Source organism: Copadichromis virginalis, linkage group LG13 (assembly GCF_057382275.1).
Source record: "Copadichromis virginalis isolate Kocher_CV1m ecotype Utaka linkage group LG13, C_Virginalis_male_GT1.1, whole genome shotgun sequence".
In the NCBI taxonomy this organism is placed as follows: Eukaryota; Metazoa; Chordata; class Actinopteri; order Cichliformes; family Cichlidae; genus Copadichromis; species Copadichromis virginalis.
The window spans coordinates 7,802,078-7,827,811 of record NC_140630.1 but is presented as its reverse complement, the minus strand read 5'-3'; the positions used below and the strand labels follow the sequence as shown (position 1 = coordinate 7,827,811).

The 25,734-nt window shown below is 38.9% G+C and overlaps 1 protein-coding gene across 2 annotated transcripts; it reads left to right on the top strand.

The window, feature by feature from the left end:
- On the top strand, positions 1–25,614 carry wipf1b (WAS/WASL interacting protein family, member 1b). Of its 2 annotated transcripts, XM_085477089.1 has the most exons (10): positions 1–154; positions 6,413–6,520; positions 18,112–18,220; positions 19,147–19,276; positions 19,452–19,601; positions 19,699–20,449; positions 21,748–21,848; positions 22,014–22,190; positions 22,700–22,813; positions 23,665–25,614. In XM_085477089.1, the coding sequence occupies exons 3-10, from the start codon at positions 18,158–18,160 to the stop codon at positions 23,715–23,717; spliced, it is 1,539 nt and encodes a 512-aa protein (XP_085333215.1). In that variant the 5' UTR covers positions 1–154; positions 6,413–6,520; positions 18,112–18,157; the 3' UTR covers positions 23,718–25,614. The 2 variants fall into 2 exon arrangements, with proteins under 2 accessions (XP_085333215.1, XP_085333216.1); XM_085477090.1 differs by lacking the exon at positions 6,413–6,520.
- The last annotated feature ends 120 nt before the right edge of the window (positions 25,615–25,734 follow it).

Here is a 25,734-nt window from a genome sequence, read left to right as displayed (position 1 = left end):
TGGATGAGGCGAGTGTGGCAGGGCTGTCTGTCTGCCTGCCAGCCCTCTGCAGACTTCAGGATTGGCTGCGTAGCGGTCCTCAACATCAACCATATTGTGTTGACGGTCGATGGAAGATTACATCGGCCGTGGACAGCAATTCGGTCTTGCAGAGGTAAGTTAAGCAAACATTGTCTTAAATTTCGTTGAAGTTTTGCTTTTGTGTAATTGTGTGGAGAAAATAAAAAGCTTCACTTAAGCGGAAACCGTGACAGACGAGTTCGCTGTACAAGCAGAAAGAAGGAGAATTGTCATCTTTCCGAAAGCAGCTGGGAATGATTTGAGCAGAGATGGAAACAACTGTTTATTTCAAGATCAGAAGAGTAGTTTACACGCTTAAAATACGACTTTAAGGCACTTGCGGGGATCTGGCTGGGACTTTGGGCACAGGCCAGGGTTTTTTTCCTTCTTCATTCCACCCACAAATAGTGCTCAGTGTTGGTTTCTGTTAAAACTTCCGATTTTTCATAGATCATGAAGATGTAGCTCGTCTCTCTTACAGTTAAGCTACACATAAGGCATGCGTTTCGTGTTGCGTAATTGTAAAGAGAGCTACAGGCGTGCGGGGACGGGCTGCAATGTTGGGTTTTATTTTCAAAGAGCCTTGTAAAAAGCAGGGGCCACTTGTGGCAACACACACACACACACACACATACAAAAATGCACTTGACTACAGCTGCACAGAAGAGATATTAGGCTGAAAGCGTATAACGCGAGTTTGTGTGCGTCCACAACCTGTTTGGCAAGCAGTATCTCTGCATGCACTTACACAGACAGATTCATAAACCCGAGCTAGTACTGTAAACGTTTAGTTTATAAGGCTACTTACTTTGAATGGAGGAATGGCGACAACACATTAATCAAATGGGGAACACAGTACTGCTTCCCTTCTCTGCAAGGCCTGGAGAGTCACTTTCACAGTTTAGCAGCCACTTTATCTGACATTTCTTAGCTCCAGTCTGACTTGCATGGCTTTATCAGTAGTTTAAATCAGTTGACTTTTTCTTTCTTTCCACTGTGTAGCTTTTCTTGATATTGTGTAATATCTCACCTGTTACTGTTGTTCAAAAAACTTTACGTTTTGGTGCCTGGGTAGATAACTTTTTTCAGATATGGGGAGTCGGCAAACATGCTGGTATAGTTCGGGACACTTGACACTAAAAGGAACACTTGTAAATTAACCAAGTATACATTTCGTTCTGAATGGTGTGAAATTGACTTGAATTCAGTTTTCCGTACTGAAGCACTACTGAAATGCTATTTGTGCATTTGTCAATATGTAGCCACTTCTTATTTCTTATATCCTCAGTGTATTAATTCACCAAACCTCCTGGTTTGTCCCAGACCTCTCTCACTTTATTTACTTAATTGCATAATGTATTCAGAGCATTAGTGCACCAGTAGCTCCAGGGATGATGATCCAGTGTGATCTGTGCATTTCATCAAAGCAATGTCTAGAAGGACAAAAGAATAGAGTAGGCTGTAAGTATCTTGGATCTTAATGACTCATTTTATTACACCCCCCCCCCCCCCCCCCCCAAAAAAAAAAAAAAAAAAAAGGTTTTAAATGCCTCTTTTAGAGGGGATGATGTTGTCGTGTTGTTCCTGGAACTATGGCACCTATAGAGATTTGTTTCTTCCATTAGAAAGTTTTGTTAATTTGAGATTATTAGAGATGCTTTTAAACTGAAAGCATTACCATACAAGCACTCATTGAGCTTTGTTCCATCCTCAGTAAGAAGCAGGCTTTATTGCTCATAAGTAGAGCCTCTTGAAATCTGCAGTGAAGTCAAGTATCCTTAACTGGGGAAATGGACTGTATTCTTGAAATTACTTTTAACTGAGGACAGTTTAGAGCACTTTACATTTACCTATGCTGCAAGAGCGCCTGTATCAGCTACTGGGATAATGTTTGGATACATTGTGGGGGCTCAGGGTTAGGATTATGTGTCTTGACCTTTAGTATCTTGCTGAAAGTTACTTGACTGCGTGAGTGATGATGACTAGAAGTGGTGCTTTTTGGGATCCTGAAACTTGGAAAAAAAATCCAATACTTTCACGTCAGTGCCATCACATCTTCTTTGACTTGACCTTTTCAAGCTTTGTCTATTAAGCGGCCTAATAAGGTAGCTGTGTGTAAATATGTGGTGTTCCTGTGTAACCTTATTTTGGACTGAACCTGTTACTTCTCTGGATTACAACCTTCAAAAAGAGCAGCACTGTGTAGAAAGTTTTGTTCTACTTTATGTCCGGGTTTCATTAAAATCGTTTGAGGTTTTGGTCATTGCACAACAGAGGGCAGCCTCGTGAGTGTGCTCATATCGCCCCCGGTTGTATTTCATTCATGTGCCTCGTCACAGAACTAGTATTAGCTCAGAGTTCTTTTCATTCCACAGTGCGCAGTGGGCCGAACCCAGCGTCAGTTAGGAAGCGAGGAGCTTCCACTTCTGTCATCTCCTAAAATAACTCAGAAAAGACATGTTCTAAGAAACATCATACCATTTCCTTCTATGAAGGCTATGATGTGAAAAGAAATGCACCACTGTTCAGATGCATTTGTGTAGCATGTGCGGGTAGTAGTAAAACCAAAAAACTTGTTTTTTGTGCTCTGCTCGGTTTCCTGTGTAAAGCATGTGATTCTGGCACCACTGTGTCCGTCCAGTACTGAAATTCATGACCATGTGCTTCATGTGCCATTAATGTAACCAGCCAAAGCTATAAACAGGCACAGTCACAAATGAAACAATGATTTATGTGGTCAGGAAATGCCAGAGTGGTTAAATTCCAACGCTTGATTAGTATTCCTCCAATTCAATGTCACTATTCATTCTGGTACTCTACGTTTTTCCCAACTGCATATCAATCATGGGATAATTATTTTAACTTAACAGATGTACAAGTTAAAGTGTTTCTTCAAATAAGCATTAGCTGTTGCATATTTTCCGATGTTTTTTTCACACTATTGAAGCATTTAAGTGACACAATTGTGTCATCTCTGTTTAACCTACACTATATGAGTCATATGCGGTCTGATGTGTGATCACAAAGCATCTAAAGTGACTGAGTGGCCTGCAGGCAAGTTCCACTAACACTCATGTGACTGTGACATACAGCAAAGGATGAGTCTCTTCTCTTCTCTTCTCTTCTCTTCTCTTCTCTTCTCTTCTCTTCTCTTCTCTTCTCTTCTCTTCTCTTCTCTTCTCTTCTCTTCTCTTCTCTTCTCTTCTCTTCTCTTCAGCCTAATGAGTCTAATAACAGTGTTTGATGTTTGCATCTATATTAATACCATATTTGAGGTTGTGTGTTGAGATGCAAAAAAAAAATCAATAAGCATTTGAACCCCATGACATTCCTTCCTGAACTCTATTGAGAGTCCTGAACTCTATTGAGACTTCCCTGTGTCTACACAGGGAAGTGTGTAATATATAGACTATATAGACAATATAGACTGCAAGCCGTATTATCACATTAATACCACACTTTTTGTGCACTAGGCTGCTGTGTAGTAGATTTATATGCTGCTGCTTTACACCAACACCTGCCTTTATTTTGTCATATTACATTTTTACAACTGAAAAAAAAAAACCCACTCTGGAACCTATAGACTTATCCATGTTTGTATTGGTGATGCACTGCCAACATATTCCCCTTACATATATAAGTGCTGATACCTCAGCCAACCCACCAACCCTGGGTTGACTTACTGAGTTGTGTTACCATTCAGCCTGACAAAAGAAGTATAAATGAACCTAGATACATGTTTCCAAAGATAAGGAAAATATATCTTGGGTATGTTGAACTTGCTTTATAGTACATGCTTTAGGTGTGGTTGTGATGTCAATGGTAACAAAGAGGAAATACTGAGACACAACTCCGCTCAGACTGTGAATCTGATAGGGCTGAATATGCCCGAGACACAACAAGAGTGCCTGCTGTGGTTGTGAAGACTACAGAGATGGTGTGTAACCTTTTCAAACTCTTATTACAGTATATTACAGCAGCACTTATATATATGTGACACTTAAGTTAATTTAAAATTTGACATGCCACAACAAATACATCAGCATTTCAGGTGGCAATTTTGGAATATGGAGTCATCCACTTGCTGTTACGAGCTAGACAAAAAGATTGATAGCTCTCTCATATCTGTTAGTTTAAGATCAAGCTACAACCAGCACCGACTTAGCTTAGTACGGAGTGGAAACAGGGAAACGGTTATCTTTGCTTTGTCATAACAGAACTCACCCACAAACACCTGACTAATGAAAACGTGTCTGGTATGAAACAGTGCAGACAGCCTCTGTTCTATAGGGAGGTATAAGAACAAAAATGTGACTCTGTTCCTTTAAAGATGCATTTTCCTAGATTATTTTTGAGATTTACTACAGTTGCAGCCCAAACTGCTGATGCTGCAGTGACTAAACACTGCAACATGATGTAATGGGAAAACATCTTAGACATAGTGTTGGTGCATAACAAAAAATAACCCGTGCATTTCCAAAAAAGTCACACACTGAAAGATACTTAATCTCTGGATTCAAAGCTTTAAGACTGTTTAATTTTAGCAGGATCTGTGCAGAATGAGTAAAAATACACTAATACACACTGCATGCTAAAGTATTGTAATGTAAATCACCATGCTATTGCTAGGGATGCATTTAAGCAGGGCTAGAAAACATGGAAGGATTTTGCTGTTGATCTCTTAAAGGTTAATGTTCTTGTGTTTCAGAATGTTTCGAGGAGATATAGAGGGATGTTTGTTTTTTGAATGCTTGCTTCATTCTCAGTCATTTATCAGTCCCATCACCTGCAATGACTGTGTTTAAATCTGTGTTTGCTTTGTTTGGGTGAGTGATGATTTAACAGAATAGGCATTTCTTTGATGGATTAGCCAGTTGCAACAGTCTCCGTTAAGGGAAACAGTGGCCTTTTATATGGTTAACTGAGGTAACTACCCAGACGTGTTTTTTCCCCTCACTGGAGACTCGATTCTGGTAAAGAAAAACAGCTGAGTACATGAGAATAAGCCAAGGTGTCTCCTTAAGACGCTGCTCTGTTGCTGTAGTTGGATGGAAAGCGGAGACATGAGGGAGAGTATTGAAGTGCAGCTGACGGTGGCTTGGCAGACCGCCTCTGACTGTGTGGTGAAGCAGGAAGTTTGACACTGAGAGCACAGGAAGCGTCTGCTGTGGAGCTATGCTAACCTTTATGTCCAGCCACATTATGGGCTGGAATCAATCAATTCACTTTCAGTTAAATAACAGCTGCACCTGATATTCTGTCATTAAAAAGCAGGGGAAAATAAATAAATAAATAAATAAATAAATAAATATATATATATATTGTGTGTGTATATGTATATGACACAGTCATGTCCCATTCACCACACAGCAGCTGAAGACACCAAATTGTAGCAAAAAAGAAAATGTTTTGGTGTCATCACTAGGCTTCAGTTTGCAGGATGCAAAAAGACTGACAAAGATGTTAATGTTCCTAGCTGGTTCATCTCAGTACTCACTTGACTCTACAGCACTCAGGTGTTGCATACCAAAGAGCTGTTAATTTTATAAAATATATAAAAAATGTCTCTTGATAATAGTGTAACATCTATTTATCAATTAGTGAAATTGGCCATTAAGGCCACCTTTAGAATCTTAGAACTTAAACAGTCGCACAAAATAACACTGCCTTTCTATGTAAAGAAGTATCGAAATCTGGTTGTGCAGGAAGGTCACTGCAACCAAATAGGTCATCACATCTTGTAAACTGAGTGAAGAGCAAGCGAGCGAGGGTGCGCTAATTCCTCTTCTCTGAGGTTTCACCTTTTTTATAGTCGCTGTTTGTATCACACACAGTGTGCAGATGATCTTTACTTGAAAAGAACGTCCTTTAAAACATGAATTGCAATGCTGATGAACTACTGCATTTAACTTTTAAAAGTATAATATATTATAGATACATTACTTCTAAAAACTCTAGAAGGACCTTGTTGTGCTAGATTATATAACAAAAAATAACTTTGCATATTTCTTATTTAGTGAATTTTGCTGCCTCAGTGTACGATTGCATTCTAATGATATTGCTGGACTCCTACCTGGATGAATAACCTCCACAGAGGTCAGATATTTGCTGGATTTCTATTGGCCCAGACTTCTTTTTAAACTCCAGCTCCCCTCCCCCTCCACCAGGTGGGGGAACTGAAAAAAGGAAGTGGTGCACGCTGTATGTATGCTCTGTATGTGTTTAAGAGGGACTTCTCTGAATATGTGATATGCAACTTTAGAGGAAGTGGAATCAAGAAGTCCTACTTGGTAATGAATGTGTGTTGAAGACTTTTAGATGCTACTAATCTTCCGTTTTTTTCCGTTTTCAGCTGTATGTGGCTGCTGTTCGCATTTTGCCTTTTTATGAGGAATGAGCTAAGGTGCTTTTTCTACTGTCTACTGAATATACTGCTGATTCTTCTATGGACACAGATTGAGTAAGTCCATTCACTTCTATGTTCTTTCCACTGTTTTGCGTCACATTAAAAAAAAAAGACTCTAAATCAGCCTGAAGTCTGTTGTTAACCTGGCGGCCCCTTTTTTGGAGTAGTTTAGTTGAAGTTATGAGCTAAAAAATAATTTGTTCCTATGGTGAGGAAGTTTGAGGGCAAAGCCCAGTCTTGGTTAAAGCCAGCTGAGCATCCGTTAGAATTCATTTCCTGGATTCTTTTAGTAATGTGAAAGTACATTGCATTGAGAAACTAGATAAAACAAATACATTAGGTAATGAATGCTGACCTTTTACAACATAACACTCAAAGTTTAGGTTCTTCAAAAGCAATTAGATGGATAAACATAACACATTGACTTCCTGGAGTTGTTAAGCCCACATTAGCAGACTTGCTATATTGTACATGATGATGATCTTACCGGGCCCCATTTAGCTCTAGCTTATTGTGGTCTTTCGCTGTCTTAAGCCTGGTCTTCACCGTAACAGGTGAGTTACTTAGTATGCTGCAGATTCAGCATACTAGATCAATTTCTTTGCCCTGAAAAGGTCTTTATTAGGTTTGGATTTATGTTCAAGAATATCATGTTTAACAAGGATATTAGTTTTGATGCATTTAACTGAATCTGAGCACAAAGAATGTGAAACAGCAGTACAACAACACAGTAGTTCAGCTGGCAATAATTATTAAGGCAATAGCATAACAGAAACACCACCAATATGCAGTCACATGCTTTCAATGCTATTTTCCGGTGTATTTTTTGCCTTAGCCTTATTTTGTTTCAGCTCATTGGGCTGTGACTCAGGAGCCTACATTTGTATTTGCAAACTACAAATGGGCCTTTCTGCTCTTTGAGGATTAATGATCATTGTGAGTTTATATTCACAGTAATCCTCAAAATTCTAGCAAAAGATAGATATGCATGCCTACATCTTAGATTATCATTATTATTATTATTGATTTTTTTTGCACCACGTAGCTTGACTGTCAATTCAGTATGTTATACAAGAACATTATATGTAATAATATAATGTTTCTCCTACTTCCCTGTTATATTTTCTAACATATGTTGTTAGAAAGTATCCAACTGTTTTTGAGTTTCATCTTCACTTGTGTGGTCATCTCCTATCTGAGTCTTTTGTGCATGATCTGTTTTTAAATGACATGCTGCTGCCCAAACAGTGTCTCTGGAGTCTATATAGCCTTGAGGTGACTGTTGTAATTTGGAACTATATAATTAAATATAAACTGAAACATAATAACTACATGTCCAGTTACTTTGAAAGCCCTTGCAATCTGGCTGTTGTGTTAAAAGAGGTCTTTGAATAACCAACTCTGTGGGTAGTTATAGAATGTACCATCAATTTAAAAAACATAATTTTTTTTATTTAAAAGGACTGTATTGAATCATCCTTCAGCCTGCTTCAGAAAAAACACACATGATGAATCGTAAAACAAAATCTTTGAATGGTAGCCAAAGTCAAGGTAAATACATTGTCTTTTTTGTAGGAAGTGGTGTAGGTATGGAGGAAAACCAGAAAAAATGGTAAAAGTGGTTAGAAATCACATCACGTCGCCGAGTGGTTTCATATGCCTGTCCAGTCTATATTTGTCTTATGTGAATTTTGTGCAATAACCTTTTTTTCCTTTTCTGCTTAAATGTTGTCTGTCCATATTTCAATGCACGTCAGGGGAAAAACACAAATCCACAATACTTACAATAACGTTTTTTGAAGAAAAACTTAGGTGTTTTTTTTGTTGTTGTTGGAGGAAGACACATTCCCATCACAAACTATTTTCAGCTTTTAATTCTATTTTGGAGAAATGTTTGAGAGGTAAAATTACCCTGCTGAGTCGAAGACTAAAACAGCAGCAATGGAACCACATCTGTCAACATTCAGCTGGTGTGTGTATGTGAACACACCACAGGATGTTAGCTTAGCCACTCAGCACTGTTTCTGCTTAGTGTCAGACACATTTATTACTACCCTGGGCTTCTTGTAAAGTGTATAATATTACAGTTTTCCTGCAGCTCATGTTTAAAATCACCTCACATTCGGATCCTTTTGGAATTGGCATCAAATTTTTTGTTCGATTTCCAATGCATGAAAATGTTAAAATAGTAATTTGTAGTTATAGAGTTAAAATTTTTGAAATACACAAAATGTGTCTGATTTGTCTTATCGTTTATGGTAACTTAACACTCACTACTGAACCTGTTTGCAGCTTGGGTGGAGTTGAATGAAAAGTGATTGCAGGCTTCCCCTTAATGATAAGCCCGCTTCCACCCAACATGACCCCTTTGAAATTATTACACATGCTTATACTGACAAACAGCTTTTAAAAAAATAGTTTATACACAGTCTTCCACATTTCTTTACTTCCATATGAATGTAGAATCAATCTTTGGAAAAGTTACTATTTTGGCCATTCATCTGCACGTAATCAAAATGTTGAAGTCAGTTTGAGATAAAATCAGCTTTTATTTATTTATTTATTTTTTGCCTGTCCCTGTGTGGGATTGTCAATATTTGTCAATGCCATTTCCATAGAGAAGCACTGTCCACCCTCCCACCCTGCAAGCATAGTGCATGGCACAAACGCAAAAAACACAACAGCTCTTATCAACATTACAGATGGAGAGAAACGCACACTGGTGAGTTCATTTCCCACGTGCAGGAAAAGAATAACAAACAATGTATGTAATAACAGTAAGGGAGCCTTGTTCACATACAGTGATGAATGACTTTTGGCTCACGGTAACGGTGAATACAAGTGGATGGATACCAGAATACCAGCTATATTATCAAGTCATTAAATGGTCCTTGTTTCTTCTTTACTTGTTTCTTTTTGTCTTTGTGCTAACCTGTTTGTTCTTGTATACGTGTAAAACCGAAGTGCAATTTGTGGAAAGAAAAAAATAACAAAAGGGGGGCGGATTCCTGCTCTAATTCACGAACCACAGCGTTCCTGTATGCTCTGAAGCCTGATAGTGTTTGTTACTGCTGTGCATCTAACATTTGTGAACTTTAAATAATCAAGTTTAGAGCTTGAAAATAAAATCACAGCATTTACAATATTGTGATGTATTTTTTTAATTAATCATTATGCACAATATTCTAAATGCCATATATTTCTTTTCAGACATTCACCATCGCATGCAATAATGTAAATGCTTTAAGATGCCAGAATTAAATTTCCCTTCCACTTAGCTAATTCCACTTAGCTATTTGGCTAGTTGTGCCATTTAACTTTAACAGTGAATATGAAATAATGTCAAAATACAGGAGTGCAAATTTCTAAGCTCCATAAGAAAACGCTCAGCTTTGATGATGGACTTTCTGGCTTTCATGTGGAGCATGTCATGTCACCCCTCTTTTATCCAGAAAGGGACAGAGGTGATTCTGTTCGATTAACTGAGAACAGTAGTAGACTTCTGAAGTCTAAAAGTTAATGTGTTAATGTATGTGAATTCACTCTATAATGTTATTTTTACAGTACCAGGCTTTAACTGTGAATGATGCAGTGAATCACAGTCAGATTAGGGTTATTCTTGCCACACAGAAGTGTGGCTGCTCCTTTGTATCTGCACATCATAGCTCCATCGCTTATGAAGCCAACAACCTGTGCACGTTAACGTTTTTTCAGAGACACCCTTTAGAACAAGAGTTTTCAACTTTGGGATATCACAAACAGCAACCCCGAGGTATAACGGCTATTTAACAAGTTGTAAAGAAAAGCTGCAGATCTGATCTTTGTAGAGAATTATTGCTGATCAGGCACATTTTAGACTCAGCAGCCTCTTTGATCAGAAATATTTTTTAGAATTTTTGTGACGTTCCTATGAAATTTGACACTCTGAATCCTTTTAATTTCTCTTTTCATTAGATAGCTTTCTTGTTGAAATGGCAACACTATTATGGCGGTATAATAAAAAGTCCAAATGGTATGGGAGTTAGATGGTCCTGTATATGCAGTGCCATCTCTTCTGTTTACAGACCACAAGCACTCAAAGTCAATTTCTAATTGTATTGTGGTTTGCGACATAGACTATTTGAAGATATAGTGCTAAAAATCAGAGGGTTTGTGGGGGTTGTATTCCTACGAGCCGTAATACATATTTTTGCAAAGGCTGTAGCATGTAGACTGGGGGGTCTGCCCATCCATTTTCACAAAACAGACAGAGATACAATCCCTCTGCTTTCTCTCTTTATGAATAGACACTTCTCGCTAAATTCAAAGAGATTAGATGTGTGAGCATGTATGTCAGTTTGTATGTGCATGCACGTGTGCACAAGTGTGTATGCACGTGAGTCATGTATGTCAGTTTGTATGTGCATGCACGTGTGCACAAGTGTGTATGCACGTGAGTCATGTGTGTTGGTTCAGTGCAAAGATGCCAAGATGAAAGTATAATGGGGCCGATTAAATTTAATGTGTTAGTGGGAAAACACTTTGACTGGCATTCGGTTACCGATAACTCATTGCAGCAAGCCCAGCCAGTGGTGCTTTGGGGACACATAGACGTGACTTAATAAGCTACCAAAATGTGATGTTTCCATTTTAGGGAGCCTTCAGTCGGTAAAATGCATCAAGTTAGCGAGTCACCAAGCAATGAAATGTGGAGATCTTAACAAAAGAACAAACTTTGTTCTTCTTCAGGGTAGCAGTCACAAAGTCTGTGCTTTGTAATATGAATTTGTGTATGTATGATTTTACTTAAGCAGTAAATCTAATGAGGATGTGGAGCACAGGGGGTTCAGTGGCGGGATGAAGAAGCCTTTTTATGACCATTTGTAAACTGAAGCATATGTTAGAGGTTGAGTCTGTGTTTTCATGGAGTCTCTTCAAAGTCCCTCAAATCTTCCTCCCTGCTTCTCCCTTCTTGCTCCTCTCTGTTTGTCAAAGGAACCATTGTGAAGTGCTTTGCTAATATTAGGCTATGTGTGAATAAGAGAGAGGGAGAGAAGTTTTGAAGCGCATTTTACCATTTCATCACACAAGCCTGTTTCCTTTGGGGAAGTTGATGTCTTTCTGCAGTTAGTCAGAGCTGTTTCAGCATTATTTCAAAATGCAGCTAGCACACAGCTCATAATGCAAATTAATTCTTGTTTTGTTGTTGTCACCTTAAATAACTTACATGCTCACTTTCAACTATATAAAACCAGAAAGGTGGTTTTAACCACAGCTTCACTCCCTTGCCAACACACGAGAGTGGATGGATTGTGCATTGAACACAATGACCAGTTGTCAGCAGTGAATGCACCCAACAATTAACTGCACTCTTCAGATATTGCACCAACTGACATCACACGAACTGTGTACTAGGGAACTGGCAGGTGGAAAATCATTCAACTATGTCGGAAATTTGCATTCTCAAATGCATTCTGTCAGGTATTCAGGGTTCAATGCATGTGTGAAAAATGTCTTTGGTAATCCTGACGCTCACTTACCAGTCTTCTATCTGCAGTTGTATCAGTGTAATTTCATCACTGGGAGAGGAAATGAGTTGATGCAGCAGTCTTGGTATTTGGCAACTTAGCCATATTTGGAGAAAATTTACTACAGATAAAAGCAAGATCAGACATCCCTTGGTTGTTAGTCCTTTACTGATTACCAGGATATCATGAATTAACCTCTTGCTAGTAATCTAATCCTTGCGCTGTCTACTGTGATTTCAATGTTATTTTTTTTCTTTATGTAGCATCAAATCACAACAGCAGTCACCTCAATTGTAAAGCAAAGACCCTACAATAATACACAGAAAAGGAATGCCTTAAAATAGCATTCTTTGTAATGTCTTTGAGGGGAATTAGGGGACTTCTCTAGCTTCAAAAATAAATCTGTTGTATAAAAGTCTATAGACCAATAGGCTTAGGGGCTCACTCATGAGTTTCAAATCTTTTTGAATACTGCATAATGTTTATTGTATGATTGCAGGTTGTATGAGCATAAAATCACACAGTTTACCAGACATTTAATTTCAGTTTCTTGAGTTTTTCAGTCTCATCCAACCCTCATCACAGCCAAACGCCAAGGTGGATGAGGCTTCACAGCAGGACTTCACTAAGCACTAGTAGAAATCACAGTTGTGTCTCTCTCATACAATGTCTGGTGGTAACTCAAAAAATGAATTGAATTGAATAATTCTGTGGGGTTGGCTTGGGCCAGCTTCATCTTATCAAGACAACTTGGACAATTCTATGTTTCAAAATTTATGGGAGCAGTTTGTTCAAGCATGCCTGTGCCCCAGTGCACAAATCAAGGTCCCTAAAGGCATGGGCTGGGTGCCTTTAGAGACCTTGATTGTGGAAGAACTTCATTGGGTCGCACAGAGTGCTGACCTCTACCGCACCGTACACCTTTGGGACACATTAGATTGCAAGTCAGGCCCTGTTCTACAACATCATTATCTGTCCTCAAAATGCTTGGGAATTCTGGATGAATGAGTAAAAATTCCCACACACATACTCCAAAATTTTGCTGAAAGCCTACCCGGAAGAGTAACGGCCTTTATAACTGCAAAAGTTACTCCACCTATTTAAAGTGGATTGTCCTAAAAGGTTGTGTAGAAGTGTAGGTGGCTTCGTACCTTTTGTCTATGTATAATTTCTATGATTATCATCTACTTGTACCACAGTAGAAAGCGCAAGGATAAATTATATTGCAAGTATCAGGATATAATGCTTGTCTTCAAAGCCAAATACATTGCTACTGTAAGAGGAAAACTCATTTAAAACAAATATATATGTCATTAACTAACACGTTAGTTTTTCCTGTGTATCAGTGTTGACAGAGCTACTCTGTGATCACAGAGGTTAGGTAAGCTCGGGCACAGTAGGCAAGAGGTCTTTCACAATCTTCAAAAACACCCCACACGAACTGATACATTATATTTCCAAATAAATGTTATACACTGAATTTTTCAACTCTGTAGTTTTTAAAACAGAAATATTTAGGAATTGGTGAACATCTTTGTGCACCAACACACAATTTTCTTCTAAATCCTCTCTTTACTCTTCACCGAATCTGTATTCTTATTACTGCTAAATATGACTAAAGAATGTATGAAAGGAATTGCAAATGAGAAGTTTCCAATTTCTGAGTGACTTAATTACTTGAGGTGGTGTGATATACCAGCCCTGACACTGATGCATGTTTACGGTACATGCTGTCCTCTTTAGACTCTGTTCTCACTCAGTGTTTTATCGTTTGTTTCTGCAGCATTTACAGGCTTTTTCTTGCTCTACATTGAGAAATAACTGCCTAATGTTTCAACTTCTTACTAATAATCATGTTGAATATTATTGTTATTGTTTTTTTGCTATAAACATGTTCTTTTGTCCCTGTAACAGATATACAGTTGTTATAATGGAAGTAAATTTGTATGACATTTGCTGTATCCCTATAACAACCCCAGTACGAGATGGGGATCATTTTTGAAGACCCATGTATGCCTTAAAATAAGATTTGTGTTGCTAGCTTTAGGAAGCAGACAAAATCTAAACTTCACTTTTCGCTGTTTTGAGACACTGAGAGCGACAAAGGACGCAGGAACCAGTGAGACTGGCCGATAGGGAAAGGGCATTGAGTGAAACTGTCCGAGACTGAGAAAAGAAGGCTGATAGTTCATGCAAGGGTGAACATGAAGGCACAAAAAAGGAGGAACATGGGGGTTATACACACATGCAGGGTGTGTGTGTGGAGCTGGGGTGTGGTTTGGCGAGTCACAGTTGAGAGAAAGAAAATGAGGTAGGAGAATATCAAAATGATGCGTGGCTGCGATGTAGAGGCATCGGATGGCAACCGGATGGCTGCGGTTCTTGAGGCGCATCGTGACTTCCTGTTTGTCAGCAGCATACAGGAAGTAAGAGGCCCCTTGAGGATGGTCTTTTTTTATGCGTGCAAATAAAAATGAAGTGAGAACGTGAGGTGTGTATTTTTGTGAGATGAAACAGTTGATATGGATAAATACAAGTGAAAGTTAGTCAATAAGGTTAAATGCCTTTTGCCTACTGTACGTGGCCTCGCCTAACCTCTGTGATTAGAGTAGTTATGTTGACACTGGTAAACAGACAAACCAATGAGTTTGTTTGTTATTTGCATTCAGACTAGTTTGCCATTATGATAGCAATGGATTAGGCTTAGAAAATAAATATTATATTATTTATATATTCATCTTTGGAGTAAATCAGTAATCACAACCCTGCCTTGATTGCTTCGTGGCTTTTTTTACATCAACCTTTTTTATCAAACAGGTAATTTAAACTATCCACTCAGATATCGACTCAGAAGTCTTGTTCATTTTCAGTTTATTTGGGGAAGTGTCAAATGTGAGTGACGCACTGGGTTTCTGACACCTTCCTGACATCATTTTCTCTGGTAGTAAACAAGTCTTACTCTTTACTGGAATCTTAGTCCTTTTCTCATAGGGTGAAATGTGACTGGTGACATGGCCACTTGCATTGGTGTAGTGTTCTGGATACATTGCATTACAGACAGGGATTGCATTTATTTGCCTCATCGATGAGAGTTTACATTCAAGAGATACAATTGAAAAGAACTTTTAAACTTAAGCACGTAATGATGGAGATCCAGCTCATTATTTTTGTTTTTCTTTGCCATCCTTATGACACAGTTACTGTTATACAAACAGACAACTGTACTGAACATTTCTATCTGACTTAACTCTTGAAATGCAGGTAAACCAGTATACTTGCATAACTACACGTCAGCGGTCACATAAAATAATCTTAGATTCAGTTAGATACATTGGTATCTTGTGATAGGTTAAGAAAAACTGAATCTCTCCCTCGTGAAAAACAACGCATAGTGGATGCTTGAAGCAAATGAGTTTAGCAAGTTCATAGTTCTGCCTGATGTTAGAACAGAAAGCTGCCGCTGCACAGCTTCATGGACATGAGAATCAGTGGTCTGCAGCTGTTTCTACATCAGCCATGTTCAGTTTGTCCTTAAGCTGCATGCATTCACTATTCACGTACTGTTTTTCTTTCCCCTATTTTCTTCTCAGTGGAAAAGAGCAATGGTAATGAGAATAATAGCAGCTAATACATTATCACAGTCACAGGATGGTGTGTTAATCATCAGTATTTTATTATAAGCATTATAAACTCTTGGACTTCCCATTGGCATTTACACAGAATGAGCCCTTGTAACATTGTCTTCTGGCTTTGTAAAAATAAACTCTTTATATAGATTTACAACACTTTTTGAAGCTGTGGTTACAGGAACTGAACACTCAAGTTCCTTAGTGATGAAACTTTTACTGTCAGTTTGCCGTTGTATGTGAGATCGATATCAACTGATTTGTTGTTATGACCTGCTACTCCTCATATTTCTGGAAAAAAATATTTCCTTCTCGAGCGATCTTGTCTCCGTCGTTTACTTTCAGTTCCTCCAAGAATTCAACATAGCATAAATACATGACATTATAGTGCAAAGGGTGATACATTTTCCAGTCAGAACCACTTTTATTAGTAATGTTTAGTTAAAAAAAGACTCGACTAAAGAGGAAGTCATATCATAGAGAGCCTTTGCTGCTGTCTTTGCAGTTGCTGGACTCCCCCACTGATTTGTACAGCAGGCTAAAACCCAAGTGGAGCTCAGATGTAGTGAACGAGCACCACCACGATAAATGATTGTGATGTTGTGCGATCCCTGCCAGTCAAACAAAGTAACCTACAGTTTTTGTTTTTTTGTTTTTTTTGTATTCTGCATATTTTCAGACTTCTCACCAAATTTAAGGAAATGAAAGTAACTTTCTTTAGCCACTGTTTTTTGTGTGCAAAATATATAGACGCATGCACTTCAGTGCAGTCAGCTCATAGTATCTACTGTACTTGTCATTAAATAAACTACAGCTTAAAATACTTTAAAAAGGATTTCCTTGTGGTATTTTTCTAAACAGTTATTAGCATCCATATGTAGTCCTATCAATCCCTGCTAGTCTGTGAATGACAGAGATTTTGCTAGAGAAATGATCATCAGAGTGTGCTTTTGCTGTCTGGCACGAACATAATGAGAACTGTTACTTCCACACCAACATTTTGTAGTTAAACCTTTTGGTTTGTAGAAACTAGTTGAGGAAGTCAGAGAGTAACTCACAGCACAATACTGTCACATCAAAGCTATGTATAATGTTGCGTTCCTGTGATATTTGAAACACGAAACAGTTATCTGTAATCTACACACATAAGCCACACTATTAGGTACACCTCGCTACGTATTATATAGTTGTGGCAAATTTGTCAGATGCACATCCAAGATGCAAATCTTCTGTTCCACAACATCCCAAAGGTGCACTGTTGGATTGAAATCTGATGACTGTGAAATACATTTGAATACAGTGAACTCACTGCCATATTCAAGCAGCCAGTCTGAGATGATTTGAAATGTGTCATCCTGCTGGACGCAGCCATCAGTGGCTGGATGGACAATAGCAGGTTGGCTGTGAAGTTTAAACAATGCTCAGTTGGTACTAAGGCTCTAAATGTGTACCACCAACCTGAACCACTGGCCAGATTGGATCCATGCTTTCATGTTGGTGAAATTCTGACTCTACCATTTGAATGTCATGGCAGAAATTAAGACTCATCAGACTAGGTAACTTGTTTCCGATATTCATTCATGCAATTTCGATGAATTCGTATGAATCCTCAGTTTCCTTTTTTTAGCTGACCTGAGTGGCAACAGGCGTGGCCTTCTAGCCCATGTGCTTCAAGGCTTGCTGTTAATTTAAAGATCCTCTTCTGCTTAACTTGGTTTGTAAAGAGTTCTTATTTGAGTTACTGTTGCCCTTGCATCAGCTCAAAGCAGTCTGGCCCTGGCATCAAGAAGGCATTTTCTCCCAGAGGACTGCTGCTCACTGGAAACTTTCTCTTTAGGACCATTCTCTATAAACTCTAGAGACGGTTGTATGGGAAAGTCATAGTAGTTCATAGGTTTCTGAAATACTCAGACCAACCGGTCTGGGACCAACTGCCATGCCAAATTCAAAGTCACTTAAATCACCTTTATCACTCAATCAGATGCTTCATTTGAACTTCAGCTGGTCATCTGTTTCATGTCTACATGCCTTAATGCTTCGAGTTGCTGCCATGTGATTGGCTGATTAGATTTTTATGTTAATGGGCAGTTGAACACGTGTACCTAACAAACTGGCGAGTAAGTGTATCACAAAAACCGTGTAACTGAAGGAGGAAAAAAATGTCCCTAAAAAGGCAAAAAGCAATGGCAATCACTACATTGTGATGTCAGCAGCATACAGCATTTTTGTCACTATTTTTGTGATTCAGTTTTGTTTGCCGTCTGCCATTTTTTTACTGTCTCTACCATCCTGTGGTGGAGTCATGAATAATATAGTCATCAGAAAAGCCTTTAATTGATAAACAAATTGTAAGAGGAAACACAAATGTACTGCAGTGCAAGCATCCTGCCTCATCCCTAATGGGACACTGGGATGCTTTAAAAATGCAGTCTGCTGCTTAAGAGGTCCAAACATAATTCAACATCAGCTTGTTTTCCCTGTTTTTCAAGAATGTCTGTGATCTGTATTCCAGGGTGCGGCATCCAGTGCAGATAGAGTAAAACAGAGGAAAGCAGAAGATGCCAGGACCACCTCCACCACCGCCACCTCCAGCAGCTCCCCCTCCTCCTACTTTTGCTCTTGTGAGTTTTTGTTTTCATTTATCTAAATCAAGCCAGATCTGTTGCTCTGTTCTACTGAGCTAGAGACATCTTGTGGCCATATAATGTCATAACAAATCTTTTTTTTTTTTGTGTTATTTTTCATTCATAGTTTCATCTACATGGCCTGTCACTTTAAAGTTGAAGTAATTTAAGAAATGACAGTTTTCTCTTTCTTTCACTGGCTGTTTATCCATCTCTCTATAAAATGCTATAAAGTAATGTAGTGTTGAAAAGCTTGCTCTAGAAATCTAAAAGCTTACAATTGACTAGGTACCCTGCCAAAAATGAAAGAAATGTCAACATTTTAATCACATCCTCAATGTAATAGATTGACCTTACCTCTTTGAGCATTTAATAGCAACAGCATCTTCACCGTTTCACACTGAAGAATATGTGTTGGAGCTTTTTTTTTTATTATTTCAAAAGGAAAATGCTATTTAATTTCCAGAAATTAGTCTTTTGTGACAGACGAAAAGACCACCCACTTTGAGGCATTTGACTGGTTGAAGGCATGGCAGATAGCAATCAGCAGTGATGCGACCAGCAGAAAAAGGGCAGTGTAATTTCTGCCAAGAATTTGAAGGGAAAAGAAAGCTTAAATATGTATTGAACACTGGGTAATAATGAACAGTATCATCCTTTGCTGAGTTGCGTTGTCCAGTAATATCTGAAAAAGAAGTGCAGGCATGTTCAAAACAACAATATTAATGTTAGATGTATTATAAATCCCTTAATCAAAAATATATCAAAATAACTTGTAACCTTGATTTTAACCACTAACATTTTGCTTTAATGTTAATTTAATGACATCTTTTTCCAATTAAGCATAACTAATTACAATTACATGTATTTCTCAATTTGCTAGTGGCTTCCCAAGACTGACAGTGTTTGTGTGTCTTTTTCAGGCCAACACAGAAAAACCAAATCTAAGCCGTTCAGAGCAGCATGGAAGGAGTGCTCTTTTGTCTGATATTGGTAAAGGAGCCAGACTAAAGAAAACTGTTACAAATGACCGCAGTGCACCCGTATTTGACAGTAAGTCGATGTCATTTCAGTGACTATTTCAGTTATGATTGCAAAGGAGAAATAATGGGAGTTAGTCATATTAACTTAGTCACAAGTAATGAGGAAATAATATGATTCAGTAATGAATGTCCTCCACATGTCGCAAGAATGATTAACTCAATATTTGTTTGTTTTTTTCTATCAGAACCCAAAGGAGGAGGAGGAGGTGGGGGAGGAGGAGGAGGAGGCGGGGGAGGAGGAGGAGGATGTGGTGGTGGGGCTCCTGCTGGCTTAGGAGGCCTGTTTGCGGGTGGGATGCCAAAACTGAGATCTGCAGCGAACAGAGACTCCAATGGTAAAAAAAAAAAAAAAAAAGATACAAAACAATGACAAACAACAAAGAAAATTTTGTGCAATCTCGTAGTTTATTTTTCCGTTTTGTTCTCTGTCAGACTCGGGACCCAGCCGAGGACCCATTCTCCCACCTGGAGGCCGATCCGGTGGCCCAAGCCCTTTTGGTGGTGGTGGCCCAAGCCCTTTTGGTGGTGGTGGAAGCCCTAGCGGCGGACCACCTAGACTTCCAGGAACCCCTGCTGGTGGCCGTAGCAGTGCCCCTGATCTTCCCAAGGGCCGCCCAGGTTTTCCATCCAGGCAAGACTCTCCAGGAGGTGCTCCTCCTCCCGTACCCAACACACCTCGACCTGCTCAGTCCTTCCCATCTCGTGGGGGCCCACCTCCACCATCACTCCCCACAGGACCAAGGCCGGGCCATGGATCTCCATCTGGACCACCAAGCATTCCATCAGGGAGGCACGGCCCTCTTCCTCCGCCACCAGGAGGTTCCACACCAGGCCCTCGAACAAGCTTCTCCTCGCCTCCTCCACCTTCAAATAGCAGCAGACCTCCCTTACCACCTGCTCCAGGAGGGAGGCCCCCACTTCCTGATGATCGACCGCCACCACCACCTGCCCCTGGAGGACACCGGCCATCCATACCACGTGACATGCCGCCACCTCCTCCTCCTTCAGTCAACTCCAAACCTTCTCCGTCTGTTGCTTCTTCCTCACCTTCGCGTCCCACACCCGGTGGGGGTGCACCTCCTCTTCCACCAGGACGTCCAGGGCCTCCTTCCTTACCTCCCACCCCAGTAGGAGGTGATGACCCCTCACCTCGTCTACCCCAAAGAAACAGCTCGCTCAACAGGTACTGACAAAGTTTTATCTGATATGCCACCTGAAATCTGTTAAATCTTAATGGATGACTGCAAGAAATAAGAAATGCAGCGGTGCATTTCTTATCAGACAATGTGAGCATGGTATCTACTTTGGTCGACATATCAGAGTTTGCATAGATTCAAATCTAATAGCTGTTCTATGATGCTGCAGTTCACACTTCATGCAAAGGAACCAGTACCTTCCTTAAAAAGGCCACTCGCAGTTTGAAAACTTAAGTTGAATGTTGATAAAATCTTTTTTTTTTCTCGAATTTAATTTGGCTTTAAACTAAGAGGTTTCCTAGTCTAGTCACAGTCTAAAACATACATACCACTAAGCACTTACTCTAGCTTTGGAAGGTTCCTGTTGCTACTGAGGTGGGAAACCTACTGTTAAATTAGGTGTTTGCTTTGCTATTAAGCAGTAGGTAATCGTCCCAAACCACAAAATAAATGACAAACAGATAAAGCAAAATTAAGTACACAATAAAACAGCAAACTTGCAAATTGCAAGGAAAAATAAAAATAAAGCTAAACTACCTGTCCACACCAAAAAACACAAAATAATGTGTGTATCTATAAAAAAGTTAAGTCTACCCCACTCCTCAGCTTTCAGGATGATCTGATATCGTCGTGTTGGTGTTTTTGCTGGAACAACATAGTAAATGTTGCTCCAGGATCAACATTGCAAGTGACCAATCACATTGTTGTGACGTTATTCTTTGGCGCGCCAAGCCATTCGTGCATTTATGAAATTCCAATGTTGCAAGGACAATATCAATTCTGCTTAGTGTTTATTAAAGGGTTAGGGTTAGGTAAAAGTATGATGTCACAATATTCTGATTGGTCACTTGCAATGTTGATGCTGGAACAACATTTACTATGTTGATCTGGGAACAACACCAACATGACAATATGAGATTGTGCCAGGTTTCATCTCTTAGCTAAACTCCACCTGGTGTCTGCTTACAACATTGGCTTATTTAACAGATGGCATTCAAACATTGCTAACTGTGGAGAACAGAAGGAGAGGTGCACACAGCAACATCCAAGTTTGTTTAACTAAAATGGCAAAAGTGACTGGGGTGCAAATCTGAAAGAAGAGCGATTAGTGCTTGATGCTCTATGAAGTTAAATCTGTATGTCGTATTTCAGATATGCAGTTTAATCCTCAAGGTTTTAAAGTAGTGTGCACAATGATTTATATTTCCTAAGGGATGTGTGCTTAAAAAATAGGGATACTTTAAAAAGGATTAACATAGATTAATATTACATTTATCTTCGCCAGCCATAGTCCAGCACCACCACCTACCCGGTCAGGACCTCTCCCTCCTCCTCCAAATGAGAGACCACCAGCTCTTGGAAGGAACCAGTCATCAGTACGCTCGGGTAAAAAAGAGCTCACCTGTTAATTGAACTATGAATTACTGCAGCATTCTAATTTTATATTAGACATATTTATGATATAGCATGCCCATTAACATCAAAAGTTACTGGATTTTATGCCACTTTGGATCATTTAACATCCTATTGTTTTTTTCTCCCGCTCCAAAGGCCCTCTACCTCCTCCACCTCCTGCAGGTCGACCTATGGGACGGCCAGGCCCAGAGCCCCCTCGTGGTGGACCCGGAGGCAGGCCTCCCCTTCCTCCTGACAGGCCGGGAACAGGAGGTGGGTTTCCTCCACCACCACCCATGGGGAATGGTTTCCAAAACCACAACCAAATACAAGGTGAGAAAAACCTTTAATATGTCATTAAGGTTTATTTGAGTAGTCTATAAAATAATTTTGCTACTTTATGGCAAGACGATGCAAAAATAAAGAGGAAAATAGCACTGAAGTATGTCGAGTCTGTTTAAGGAACAACAATAAAATCCTAAAACCAGCACGTAAGCCCATGTGTACCAGTGGTTACTTTCCAAACAGAAGAGGCTAACTCTGACTTCTAAAGGACTTTTTCAGACGATATCCTTCAGCACTGTTTTTAAGACGTAAAGTCTGTTATGTTCAGTTATGGCAAAAGAACTCACTCACCTCCGCTGCAGTTGTTTTTACTCCTTTAACCAAAGTAGTAAGATTGTAAAACGAGTTTACAGGGATCCATTTTTTAAAATTACATTTTTAGTCATGTTTCATCCAATTCTAAACAAATACAATATCCTTTATACATATACTGTCATAAAGCTAAGTCATTCTCCTGGAGAAATTAACACTGACACCTTCATTCTTTCCATTAATAGATGAGTGGGAGGGTCGGTTCAATTTTCACCCAGTGTCAGACCTTCCTCCACCTGAGCCCTATGTGCACTCCCAGAAGACCTACCCCAGTAAGCTTGGCAAAAATGAAAGCAAAGGTGAGTTCTGCATGTTATCTGCACTCAGCATCGTTAGATGATCTTCATGCAGTTTTCAGTTTGCTTAGTAACCTGTTAAAGACACTGACAGACCAGTGCATAACATTACATATTTTAACATTACTTTGGACATGAGCCACTTGATCCACAGTCCTTTACAGCACAAAAAACATCAGAAAAAAGGAAAGAATACAAAACAGGAAAAAGTGATGCTGATTATAACATTACAAATTAACGATATATTATTGATTTAATATATTCAATATGAGATTCTAATCAAAGCAAAGTAGTTTATCAGCATTCCTTTATGGTTTGTAAATTACTTCTGATGAACTGACATCTGACATTGTAGCTCCTCATTTCAGCCCAGGCCACGTTCTGGTACCAGTCCTAATTGTGTTGTCTGTGGCCTATTACTACTAGCCTCAACATTAATTTATCTCTCTTATAATCGTCTGCAGTACTTTTCCGACATTTGACAATAACTCCCATTTAACTCCCAACATCAAAGTTTGCTGTCCCTCCCAGTTCATTACTTTGCTTTTGTAATCTTCTTTTCAACAATCAATCAATGTCCCAACTGTAAAACGTCACAACATTCAGTTTAGTTCTGTTAAGTCTTTCTGGCTATAATCAGACTACCTTACAATATTTAAGCATTTGTGCACCATTAAATTAAAAATATTGAACTCACTAAAGATTTTGGCTGATATTTACATTATATTAGTCCAAACTTCCAAACAAGTGGGAAAACTGTTGATCTGGCTTGTCAGACACTGCCATCTGGTGGAGGAAAACATGCTCTGTTACTAAAGAAAGCACTAACTTTGTGTGTCTTTGATTCTTTGCAGGTTCTGGTAAAAAGGAAAGAGGAGCACCTCCTCTTCCTCCTATACCCAGGTGAAGATAAGATGGAAGCTATCGCAACACTTGGAACTACCCCCTTTGTCTACCTGCCCTATTTGTCTTTTTTGTTGCGCTCATTGTGCTTTGACCTGCAGCATGTAGTTCAAGTAAGAACTGCAACATGTAAGATGGACCTGAAATGCAGTTGTCCAAAAAAAGGACAAACTCACAATGTGGAGTTTACATCATGTGCCTCTGTAACAGCAGAATGACACATTAAATGACCAAAGCATGTTTATATTTTGGTACACTTTGTCTAGGTTTACAACCATGCCGTTTTATTTGGGTGTCCTGAGTCATAGCTGCCTCATGAGCAACAGTGGTTTCATGACCCTTTATGCACATCGACTTTATTCCAATAACTTATTTAGTCTTTGCTTCCAATGTTTGGATTGCATAAACTGCTTGCTAGTTATTCCATTCTTATCAACCAACCAGTTACACTTTTGAAAAGGAATAGAAAAGCATACTTGACAAATGTGGCATGTAGCACATGTGACTTTCTGGGACTATTTATGGATTAAAACGGATTAAAAATCTTATGACTATATTTTAGTTCCAGGATTGTTGTGTAGTGCAAGGCTTCTTATGCAATCAGTCATCTTATACAAGTGTTGAAAAGCTGCAAGCTGTTATTTTATGAACCAGTGTTTCCCTAGTGCCTTTTCTATTCATGATTATACTTAAGGTTACTTAAAGGAATTAGCTAGAGATGCCTTTTGTGCCTTATGATGCTTATGCCTCATCTATTTGTTAAGTTGGAACAACTCTGGTGATGTCAGTGTTGAAACAGAAGCATTGACTACCAGATCATTTAGAACAGAGGTTCTCAAAGTGGGGTTCAGGAACCTTAGGGAGTCCACAACTTAAAGGTCCACAAAATAATTTTCTTTAAAGAATGTGGTATGACTGAAAATTGCATACGTACATACAGGGACCATTGGCGCAACTACAAAAAGCATCATTCCCACATTATCAATAAAACAGTTAGAACATCAGTACTATATCAGCGTGTCATACTTACATAGACCTAGACATGGAACCAAAGTGTAAAAGGCCTTAACTTCCAGGCTCCACTGCAGAAAACACATCAGGGGGAACATGAATGTCTAATTTGCCAAAACCACATGTGCCTTAACAATGTGCATCTGTGTGTTTCTGTTGGAGCCACTGAATGGTACGTTTTTTTTGTTTGTTTGTCTTTTACAGTTATGTGTGACATGAGCTTGCTTCTAATGTTTATGATTGAGGTGTTAAAATAAATTTTGTATGGGAATATGGCAACATAATTGAACTGATTTTTGTTTTGCGTTTTTTTGTTGTTGTTTTTTTTGTTTGTTTTTTTGTCAAAGCTCCCTTGACTTAATATGAAGGTCATGTGTTTGTATCAGTATAATTTCAACAACCAATATTGAATGATGGTATTATTTTAAGTTATGTTTAAGAACTGTGCAGTATTATGTGTTTGCTTCACAAAGCATTGCTTTAAAACTGTCCGGTATACATGATCCATCATGTAGGGATCATGTATACATGATGGATCGTACATATACAGTACATGTATGGATCGTGTATGATCCATATATATGATACATGTATGGATTTTGAAACCTACATGTCAAAAAGGAACTCTTAAAGACAATCATACACAAACTTATTTACTTTAAAACAATGCTTTATGTTCTTTGCTTGGGGGTGAAAATGGAGCGCTTTTATTCTGTTATGCATTGTAAGTAATTTGATATGACTGTACAATGATCATGTGATAAAATGGGAACGATGCATTGTAGTGGCAGGATCCAGATGAAGTGACTTTTCTTTTGTATTGCCAAATAAAAATATGCATCTTTTACATATCTGTGCAATAAAATCAGCAAATACATTCTTCTGAGTGAGATCAAAGAAGGCATTGTCTGTTTTATTGTTGTTTTGTTTTGTTTGTGTCTTCTGTAACATAATTAGGCAGAATTATAGTATGTGCAACTTTCATTACCCAGCAGTATGACTGATTATTA

Bases quoted from the DNA above. Each gene is read 5' to 3' on its own strand.
- wipf1b (XM_085477090.1), top strand. From the start codon at position 18,158: ATGCCAGGACCACCTCCACCACCGCCACCTCCAGCAGCTCCCCCTCCT. The intron at 18,221-19,146 runs GTGAGTTTTTGT...TGTCTTTTTCAG, and splicing joins CTCCTCCTACTTTTGCTCTT to GCCAACACAGAAAAACCAAA. The intron at 19,602-19,698 runs GTAAAAAAAAAA...GTTCTCTGTCAG, and splicing joins AGCGAACAGAGACTCCAATG to ACTCGGGACCCAGCCGAGGA.